Below are 10,903 nucleotides of genomic sequence, written 5' to 3' on the forward strand. Positions count from 1 at the left end.
ATGTCAGTATCCTATGAGCATTTCTCAGCCAGCTCTAATTCTGAAACTTCTAACTTTAAGATGGTGAGAACCAAAATGCTCAACTTGAGGCTTCACATTCTGATGAGCGGTTTCAAAGTGGTTATATCCAGCTTTTATTTACACACTATGGTTGGATTCATACTAACACCTCTAGCTGCAGACCTGATGGTTTGGTTAAGCATTAACATCATAAAATTTGCTCTCAGTTTTTCATACCTGAGAAGTATAGATATTTAAGATGAATAGTAACAAAGGCAGAAGAAGTATACTTGCTCGACGGTAATATAGCACACAAGTGCTTGTGGTTTCGCCGCCTGTACTCGCTTCAGGTTTTCTTGTGGTTTAAAAGAAAAAAAATCCCCTTTCCGGCACAACTGACTGAATACTGACAAAGCCAAAAAAGCAGTGCAGATCCAGTGATGAAGATTGCGCTTTTGCCAGTGTCTGTTTATATTTTAGATGATAGAAGTTTAGTCCTTGCCTGTGGAGACGAGGACTATTTTTGAAGTGAGTTTGATTCGGCCTCATCCAGAGTCGAGTTAAGCAGAACCACAGGGCGATTGTTTGTGGTAACTTTATGATTTTTACCACTTTCTCCCTTTTTTTCTTCTTCTGTTTGTTTTTTATTTTTATAAAGAAAAATTCCCACCCAAAGTTGTTCCCGGGGGACATTGTGGAGTATCCCAGGAACAAATACTTCTCTCATTTCGGAGTGTACTATGGAGAAAGGGACGGAGTTCCATACGTCGCTCACCTAACGTGTCGAGGTTGGTGACACTTTTTAAGGTTTTACTTCTCCACAGACAAGTGAAAAAAGTCTGCCAGAGCAGGAATAATTTCTCAAATTTTGGTTAAAAGAAATACAATTATTTTATAGAAAAGAGTGTTAAACAATGAAAATCAGCAAGAGGTTATTATGTTAGTCTCAAATTCTGCAAAAATGTAAAACTGTCTATAAGAAATTTTTCATCTTTGAAAGATGGACATGATGTGAGAACGCAGGATTTATGCTTTGTATGTGATGATATCTACTGAGAAGAGATGGACGACATGTACACCTACAAGAATCGGCTCAGTTTTCCATATAACACAGAAAAAAAAGGTTTCCTATCAGCTCATGTAACAAAGATCATAATATGACAGATAAACTTTATTTTTCTTGAACCTTCCTCTGGAAATCTGCCTCTTAAAATAATTTGATTTCTTGTCTTTGTCTGTCAGATTCAGACACCAAACTGCTGCTGTACGGCCGAGCTCTCAGGTCAGAGGTCAAACTGGACCCTCTGGAGCTTTTGGGGAAGAAATACAAGGTAGCATGAGTGGTTTAAACATACATGATGAGTTTGTCAAAGACAGCGACTTCAAGTGTGTTTTAAAACAGGTCAACAACATGCTGGATGACACGCACCCTCCGCGGGACTTCCACGGTGTGGTGAAGCCTGCCATCGAGGACATGATGGGCCGCGAGGTGACCTTTGACATCCTGTTTCACAACAGCGAACATCAGGCGACACTTTTTAGATACGGAGTGAAGAAGTCTGAACAGGTGAGCCAAGGGAAGAGCGCCACCTTCTGTTTATTTGCTGTGAAGCATGCTTAAAGCTGGTGTGTTTGTGTGTGCGTGTTGCAGATTGATGAGATCTACGAGTATATCATGCCAGCCTGGAAGAAACTGTTCAAGGAGAAACAGCTGTAAACCAGGTGTGCGCTCATCTTCACCACCAGGGGGTGCTGTTCTTCTCTGAATCAGCTGCATGAAGTTTGGAGGAAGTTTAAAAAGAATCCTTCTCCTCAGTTCCTCCCCTTACCTTAGTCCCTTTTTACACCTCCCCCCCTTCTCTATCTTGTGTCACCCTTTCTTCCATTCTACTTCTCCTTATTTCTCGCATTCTCCCTTTTTTCTGTCATCATTCCTTCCCTTCTTATTTACTTACTTTCCCACCACCTTTCCTTGTTATCATATCCTCACTTCTATTTCTTTACATTTCTTCCTTCCTGTTTCCTTATTCTTCCCCTACCCCTTCCTTCCTGCCATCATTTCTTCATTTATCCCATCCCTTAATTCCTCCCTTTCCTTCATATTACCTCCTTACTTCCTTATTCACCTCCTTTCCATTATCCTTATGTCCCTCATTCATTTCCTTTCTAAACCCCTCCCCCCACCCATTAGTTTTGTTCTTGATTTTCTGAATAATTATCATTATTTGTATTTGTAATTTTTTTTACTAATATTATATTATTTGTTAAATGTGTTCATGTATATGCACTGATTTTTAAAATCTCAATTTCATTTACAGGAAAAAAAAGAAGTACTTGTGCAAGAAAAAAAAAGCAATTACCAAACTGAAAACAAAGCAAAAAAAACAACAACCATAAAACAGATACATTAGGATGTTAAGATGACCTTAGAAGTGTTTAATAATGGCACTTTCGTTCTCCAAAATAAAGAGAAAATGTTCATGCTGTTTCATTAAAATGATGAGATTTTATACATTTTGTTAAAATATAATCTTTATCTTGAACTGTGATATTTCTTATTTTTGTTACTTGTAGTACAGTTTTTCCCTGTTTTAGCAGAACATTTTCCTCCCTGTTGGTTGCACATCAGTTTCTGTCTGAATACATTTTTCATGGGAGGCTCATTCACTGTTAAAACTGCCTGTGAGTGTCTAAATTGTTTTAAATAAACTTTTATGTGCCACATTGAAAATCTTGTTAGAATTCTTCCTTCCTTCCTTCCTTCCTTCCTTCCTTCCTTCCTTCCTTCCTTCCTTCCTTCCTTCCTTCCTCCCTCCCTCCCTCCCTCCCTCCCTCACAGTTTGGGAGCCACAGTACCACCTTCAGTCTTCTTGTGCGCCTCTTTAAGCCAGGATATCAGGATTTTGTTGGTCTCTGCCGGCTTTTCCATCTGTGTCCAGTGTCCACACTCTTCGATGTGTCCCCTGGTCAGGTTTGGCATCTTCAGTTAATAAATAACAAATATCAGATTAACTTCCAATAACCATTGATTGCTCATATGACTGTGTCAATGCTTTTGTTTCTTACCGAGTCCTCCATGCCCTTGGTAAAGGACGGCAGCAGTACGGGGTCTTTACCCGCCGTCAGCATCATTGTTGGCATTAGCAGCTAAAACACGCAAACATCTGACTGTGAATCAGAAAGCTTGATAACAAAATGTGACTGCCAAGTCAACAAGTCTGATTTATCCTTCATTATATCAATAAAGTATTCTGATTCTGATCTGATTATGATTATGATTATGATTCCAGAGGTGCCTCCTGCTGGTCATTAGGAAGAATGCAGGTTTAAAGCAATTCTGCATTTTCTTCAATAGTTACAGCTTTAATTTACAGCCTGTATTACGTTTGTGACACTGCACCAAACCTTCTCAAAGGGCCGGGAACACATCCACTTCCAGTTTGCATCACTATTTCGATACCAGTTCAAGGGCCCCCTGTAAAATAAAGCCCAAAGGTTACTCAGTGATTCTCCACAGAACTGGATAATTTAACTGACTGTTCAGGAATATTTGCTTATGACATCAAATTTCTTCACCTCTTCAGCAGTCTACAATTTGCAAAATACTCATTTTAGTGCCACAAACATAAAAGCAGGAACTGCAGGATGTAATTAAAATGCTAATTTTAACAAAAAGCTGTGTAAGAATCACCCATCACAGTGGATGCTTTCATGTAATAAACATAAATATTATTTGTTGGCGAGCACACAGAAACACAATCTACAGGAAGCTGGAAAATCTGCAACCTGAAGCCTCTTTCTTTGTACTGGCTGACGTAGTACTGCAGGTCGGCTTCTGTCAGCATGGAGCTCCTGGGAATCTGCTCCGGCAGACCCACAAACAGGCCACCTGTGATAAAGCGCACACACACAGCATGAGATCTGTGAATGAAGATTTAAAAATCTTCAGCATTCACAGCAAACACTGATAACCAGCAGGAAACGTCACCTCGAGCGCACACTCCTGCGGTGCTGAGAGGGGGACGACCCTTCTGTGGTACAGAGAAAAACATTCATCACGTGTGGGTGATTTTTCCACCTGTTTAGCTCTGAAACTGCACACTGCAATGCTGGGTGTGTGTGTACATTCGATCCACGCACCGCTTCACTACTGCTGGAAAAGAAAATCTTGAACGTCCTCTCCAAATCCTTCTCCAGCTCGGCCTCCGCCACACCCTGAAACACAAACCCCGCTTATGAAGCTGCAGTTTTTCTGTGACAGAAACAAACATTAATATATATATATATATATATAACACTTACTGGTGTTTGGAAGTAGACCTGATAGTCGAATATTGGAATAGCCTTCAGTCTCTCGAAAGCAGGAACCAAAGGATTCAACTTGAACATTGGGGTGTTCAACGATGCCACAGCCCTTCACGCACATGGAAAAGCACTTTAACTTCACTGTACAGGCTCTGGGGGACTGTGTGTGTCTGTGTGTGTGTTTACCTGATTCTCTCGGGATAGAAGCGGGCCATGGCCCACACCAGGGAGCCGCCCCAGTCGTGACCCACCAGGGTGACCTGTGGTATGGACTGGAACAGGGGACCATAAGCTTTTGTGTAAACTTTAAGTTATCATGCTATTCAATGACAGTGTTGATACTCACCATTTTATCCAAAAATACGACTAACTCCTGAAAAAAGAGAGAAAAATATGATTCAGAAAAACATTTTAAAACAACACTAAATCTGTAGATTTAATATTTTTGTAATGTGTACCTTACAAAGCTCCTCATGAGAATATTCCTCTATGTCTGTGAGAGTCAATACGGCAGGAATTACACCAACACTGAGCTGACTCCACACAAAGACTGTATATAAAGGATGGTTGTAGCTTCTCTGACGTCACACACTGGTAAAAGTGTGGTAGTTAAGCCTCAAGCTGAGCATTTTAGGTCTTTTGATCCTGGGCATTAAGGGCTAGGGGAAGTGACATATCCCTGCTGTTCATTATAAAGAATTTATACTGGGAAGCTACATACATCTTTTAAGTACAGTCTATATTTTCAGTCTTTCAGTATTTCAACCTACCAGGGGGCGCTGTGGACTCTCCATATCCTTTCATGTCCAGAGCTAAAACCCTGAACCCTGCTGCAGCCAAGGCTGGGATCTAGCACAGGGGTGAGAGGGTTGTTTAATGATCATGGCTTTTATTGCAGGATTAAAAGAACCAAAACACCACCAACAACAAGTAAATATAACTGCAAACTTAAATAAATCAGAACAAAGACTTGAATTAAATGGAAAACAAGACAAACTATAAATATAAGAAGGGATATCTCTGACTCTTAGTGTATCTCATCTCAAACACCCTCTGAATACACTTTGGAAGGTGACTATTTCGTGCGTTCCAACATATCCAATGGAAACAGGTTACCTGGTACCTCCAGGAGTACCAGCTCTCCGGGAAACCGTGACACAGTAGCACCGGTGGACCGGAGCCCATTTCCACATAATGAGTCCTCACACCAGGCTGGAAAAGACAGCCAGCAGCATTTCAGCTCTGTGTTGTGTTTTCATAATTCAACAGGTTGCTGGCACTGATAGATATTAATACTTTTATGGTGATGTAGCCATGGGACACTTCATCAGGGCTGCAGGCTGGTGGGGGGCTCACTGTTCCAACAGCCTGGAGATTCAAACGTATACAAATGTTATTAATGTAATCATTTTCTTTGTTGTAGTTAGATCTAAATGTGAGGGTCTTTAAACCCACTGCATCAGAGAAGATACTCAGAGTGACACAAACCTGAAAGCCAGTAAATTCAGACAGTTTCTCCAGAGCAGCATCCAGATTTTCCACCAAGACGGCCTTCATCCCTGCTCCCTCTGCGGCTTTTACACCCTCAACATCAGCATCCAGCCACAACGCCTGAATAGAGACAGATGACTCATAACATCTGATATACAAGAATTAATCTCAGTGATGCTGCATATTTATTGTCTACATCACGAAACCCTCTACCTGTTTGGGTGTCACCCCCAGGCGCTGCAGGGCAGAGCTGAACATGGCGGGCTCAGGGACCCTGTGACCCAAGTGGCAGGACTGGAGGACCAGGTCAAAATGGCCTCCCAGCAGAGAGAGAAGGCGACCTGTGCCATCTCCAGCCGCTCTGTCATCTACCCAGTGATTGGCCAGCACAGCTGTCAGTAACCCTTTAGATCAGAGGTTGACGCAAAGATTAGACATCATTGGTAGTGACCTACTTTTTCCCCACAATGCATTTAAACAAGCAGGTAGCGGTGACAGTGACAATGTTCACTTTACGCAGATATCGTGCTGAAATAAAGGTGAAGTAGACTGTCTCCTTCAAAGATGAGGGACACAGGAATTCAGAACAGAAATATTTTGCAGTGAGAGAAATTAAACAAGGTTTTTCAACCAGATCTGAATTTTTTTCTACTTATTTCTTTATGCAGAGGAAGCCAATGTGGACGTGGCTTAAACCTGCTTTCTTTCAACTCCTCTGGCTCCAACTCCTCTGTAAGTTTGCTTCTTTAAAGAGTGTTGTGTGTACCGCTGCGTCGCAGGCCAGCAGCTGTCTTCAGCACAGCTGCTTGGACGTCCATCATTGCCTCTGTGAGTTTGTCTAGCAGGCCTTTAACTGACCAATCAGCCGGCAGAGTCACACTCCTGTCCCGGGCTTCCTGCACACACTCGGCCTCCAAAGCTGGGATCATCTGCACACAGACACACAGCTGTACATCAGTGAAATAGCAACAAAAGGCATGAAGTGAAACTGTAAATGTCTTCGCCCACCTGTGTAAGTGTCATGGCTCCTCTCTCAGCCTGCCTCAGGGCGCCGTCGTCTTTGGACTCCAAACTGGAGAGAAAACCTCTGAGAAACAGAGCACAAAACCTCAGATTAATGCGGTGATTAGAAACTGAGAGGGGCGAGCCTTGGTGGTTTCTATCTATAACACTCAGCTCTCAGGCAAATGTTTACTGAACTCTTAGATCAGGTCTGAGATGAAACAGAATCAGCTAGAAGTGCCTGCAAAGAGCAAAGACTTTGAGGAAGTTATACGTTTTTGCAAGTCAGAATAAAAGTTACACAATCGAACGAAAAGGCAGAGATGTTAATTTAACAGACTGGACCTGTGTCCAGTCTGTTAAATTAACACTGAGAGGTAATCCAGAAAATCCCTGCTGTAAGTGTTTCTGAGACCTCTATCTCATCAACATGATCAATACTTGCCATAATTTCAAAATGTTATGGACACAACTTTTTTGTTGTTGCTGTCTAAAATTAACATTGTTATTAACAAAAAGTTGCCAAGTATGTTCACATATTTTTGGCCATGTAGTAGCTTACGTGCACCTGCTCATTTCCAGCAGTTAAGTCAAATATTTCTTTGCTGTTGTAATAATTATCCAGCTTGAAGCGCAGATCTGATATCCACACTCACTCACACTGTAAATAAACAATCAGAAATTCGTGCAGCAGCTGCGTATTTTATTGGCTTTTTTGTTTTGTTTTTTAATATAATCAAATATAAACACAAAGCGGTCTCCATACGACACATCTGTGCGGTTCAGAGATGTTACAAAACGGTCACTTCTTACCCCGGTAGGTTGTGCAACTCTTCCAGCTTTTTAAAAATGGCAGCACGTCTGGCAGAGACGGCGACTCCCCAGAAGTTGAACAGGATGGCTTTCTTATCAGCCATCTCTCGATCGGTTCTTTTTGCTTTCTCCAAACGGTATTCAGGATCTCTGCTGCTGCTGCTGCTGCTGCACCCGTGTACAGGGTAAACTTTGCCCTAATAGACTCACTGCGGGTCCACCCACTTACCCAGTGAGCTCACACTTAACTGAAAAACAGCGGCGAGACCAGACATGCACGTGACTTCTCGCAACAAACCAAAATTTTTGTTGAAACCAGTTCCACGAATAAAAGACCAAACATGTCCTCTTTATGTTTAATAATGATAATACGTTAAACAACAATTTTAAAAAACTATTCAAAACTTTTTAGCGTCTGTGTGACAATGATCTACAAATGAAACATTTCTTTTAAAGTTGTAAAATGCTACTATCATACATATTATTATTATTATTATTATTATTATTATTATTATTATTATTATGTTTTAAAGGCAGTGACTACATGATACTACTCTGTAGCTTCATCGCTTCAAGTCGGTGTTTCTACTTTACAAGTTTTGAGCAGCTGTTAACATAGTTGACTCATATTTGCAACGTGTCAGGAAGAGTTTTTTTAGCATTCTTCTATAAATATGAAACATTTTCATGAAACATTGACAAAATATAAATCTAATTAAACCAAACAAAATAAAAAGCAGCAAGTAAAGAAGGAAACATCAGACACAGCAAATCACACCAATAATGAAATGAGATGAACAAATTATTTAAATGGACAAATGTGGTGAATAAGTTAATTAAAAATAAGAATGTTGTTGGGCGTCGCTTTCCTTCTGCTACACAGACATATTTATGTACTGTAGCTGATTCCCTTCTAATATGTCAAGTATTGCTGAACTTCTGTACCATGACACTGACATCTTTGCTATTTTAGACCACATATCATGATACAGTAGTATGTTTGTTTACTCCATGACTGCCACTTCTAATGTGTATGTGATGCACAGTTTCAAAAAGATTATCAAAAAAGCAAGTGCTGGCAAACTGTCTATTAAGACAAGCGGACTCCCATCAAACTAGAGCTGGCAGGGAGACACTAAGGAGCCAGGCCCTTCCCAGAATGCAAATCCTGCACAAACAGAGTCAGTGAATGTCGTGTAGAAAGTGTGGAGGTGGATTGGTGGGTCTGAGGAGACTCTGTAGAAAGACAAAGTGCCAGCATTCCAGTCCAAATGTACTCCTACTTAGTTGGAGGACCAGCTGTGAGGAGAATTTATAGGTCTGATGATTTTATTATGCAAGGAGTAGTAACCATCTTCACAACAATACAAGCTCCAGGAGTACACTATGATAATCTTCAATATCTTTGTAAGTTACCGCTATGTTGACCTTTCTTTCCCATTCAACCTCCCAGTAACAGCCTCCAGTCAGACCAATTCTATGTCGCGACTGGGGCCAAGCTTCATATCGCTCTGGATAATGAGAATATGGCTTCCCCTCACTCAGCGGTATCACAGTCCTATTGTCGTCAAACAGGAAGAGATAAATCTGTGCTGTTTTGGTCCAGTTTGTGCTCACAGTCATCTGATTAGAAAACAAGAAAAAAAACCAGATTAATTTAGAAGTCAGAGTTAAAAACAAGCAAACAGTGAAAAAATATATATATGTATACACACAAATGCATGGATCAATCGGAACACATACATATTAGAATAATTTAGAATAAAATCTTCAACACCGAGTGTTCTTCTGAAGTTCTCAGGTTTATCCATACTCAATACTGATGGACATGGCACTGCATGGGGAAGCTGTTCTTTCCTGCTGGGCACTGACAGAAAATAAGTGATATTAAAATTATAATGTAATTCATGGTACAATTAGTTTTAGTTTTCTTAAAATCTGAGTGATAATGAGATTAATGATTGTACTTTAGTAACTAAACTGGCCTCAAATGAACTTAGGTGGAGGTTTTAAGTAAATACACAGGGGGCGGTCTTAGCCTGTTTGGTGCCCTGGGCGAACAGATGCTGCTCCGGCCAGCCAGAGAATCCCGCGCCGCCCCCACCACGATGCCGCCCTGGGCAACTGCCCGTGTCGCCCATATCAAAAACCGCTACTGTAAATACAATATATGTCAATACAATGTTAAGATTAACATTAATGAGGAAAATATCAGACAATCAAATGTGTTGTCTTTTGGAAAGTTGGTACATAATGTACATATGGCAGTCTAAATTGTGGATTTGGTGCAGATAATTGTACAGAAAAACATCAAAAACATTATTTCATTCCCACCTATCACAGCCATTCTGGTGTTCATTCTCAAAGTTTTCAAATTTACCCATAGACGTCTCACTTCTCATGGAGACACAGATTCCTGGAGGGGTGATTTTTTCCTGGTGGTCTGATAGAAACACACACTTTGCCTTAAAATACATGTTCTTGGCAAAATACATTTAGATGAAGATAGAAGTCTTCCATTAAAAAATAAATACATGTGCTATTTTAGTATTTTCAGTGGTGATCCTCGTGGTAGTAAACTGATACACTTGGTTGGTAAACATCAGAAAAGGAGAAATCTGTTTTCCTGGTCCAATGGTCATATCTAGTGTACTCTACATGTTTAATGTCAGTGAGACTTTTTACACAGATAAATAAAGGCCAAAAACTGATTGCAACTTCTACTTTGTGACATTCATGAGGGATATATGTGAAATAAAATTGGATGACAGATTAAGGAACAACAACTCATTCATGACAATTTAAATACTGAAAATCCTTTTTTAATCAAACACTGTAAATCACTTTTTGGCACCCCTCTCAAGTTTTGTAACCTGCCACATTGCTGCTGCCACAACTGGGTTTAGTACATGAGAGCACGTGTGGGGGAGCACTACGCCAGCTGCTCAGGGTAAGAGGTGGAGTACACCCTGGACATATCACCAGTCTGCCGCAGGGCTATCAGACAGACAGACAGACAGACAAAAGAAAAAAAACATGCTTCTTTCATTTTTGTTTCATATGCTTTATTTGCTTTATAAATGTTTTGCTTTTGTCTTTTCCTTTGTAGATGGTCTGACTCAGCAAATATCTGAGTGGCAGTTTGAGATTTCTCCTTTAGCCAGGCAACTCACATTTCCACACCAGGTGGAGGCAGGACAACAACTACTGTTACGCCTCAATGAATACGGGCTCGGGGATGAGGGGAGACTAGAAAAGAAAAAGGCAAACAAAGCAAGTGTGAAACTCAAGG

At 40.7% G+C, this 10,903-nt stretch overlaps 2 protein-coding genes across 3 annotated transcripts; one reads left to right on the top strand and one right to left on the bottom strand.

Annotated features, from left to right (window-relative positions):
- plaat1l (phospholipase A and acyltransferase 1-like) lies at nt 1–2,192 on the top strand (the record flags this gene model as incomplete). The annotated part of the gene is made up of 5 exons (XM_080877648.1): nt 1–63; nt 659–788; nt 1,243–1,331; nt 1,403–1,567; nt 1,652–2,192. The coding sequence occupies 5 exons, from the start codon at nt 1–3 to the stop codon at nt 1,715–1,717; spliced, it is 513 nt and encodes a 170-aa protein (XP_080733774.1). The 3' UTR covers nt 1,718–2,192.
- Nucleotides 2,193–2,437: 245 nt separating this feature from the next.
- ephx2 (epoxide hydrolase 2, cytoplasmic) lies at nt 2,438–7,860 on the bottom strand. Of its 2 annotated transcripts, XM_080876920.1 has the most exons (19): nt 7,612–7,860; nt 6,805–6,883; nt 6,563–6,725; nt 6,010–6,200; nt 5,794–5,916; nt 5,602–5,673; nt 5,422–5,517; nt 5,076–5,154; nt 4,764–4,798; nt 4,652–4,678; nt 4,492–4,577; nt 4,303–4,414; nt 4,141–4,215; nt 3,989–4,031; nt 3,787–3,889; nt 3,406–3,475; nt 3,067–3,147; nt 2,832–2,980; nt 2,438–2,783 (listed from the first exon to the last, which is right to left on the bottom strand). In XM_080876920.1, the coding sequence occupies exons 1-18, from the start codon at nt 7,713–7,715 to the stop codon at nt 2,834–2,836; spliced, it is 1,686 nt and encodes a 561-aa protein (XP_080733046.1). In that variant the 5' UTR covers nt 7,716–7,860; the 3' UTR covers nt 2,438–2,783; nt 2,832–2,833. The 2 variants fall into 2 exon arrangements, with proteins under 2 accessions (XP_080733046.1, XP_080733045.1); XM_080876919.1 differs by having other exon boundaries at nt 2,438–2,980.
- Nucleotides 7,861–10,903: the final 3,043 nt, after the last annotated feature.

The sequence above is a fragment of the Rhamphochromis sp. 'chilingali' genome (assembly GCF_963969265.1).
Source record: "Rhamphochromis sp. 'chilingali' genome assembly, chromosome: 3".
In the NCBI taxonomy this organism is placed as follows: domain Eukaryota; kingdom Metazoa; phylum Chordata; class Actinopteri; order Cichliformes; family Cichlidae; genus Rhamphochromis; species Rhamphochromis sp. 'chilingali'.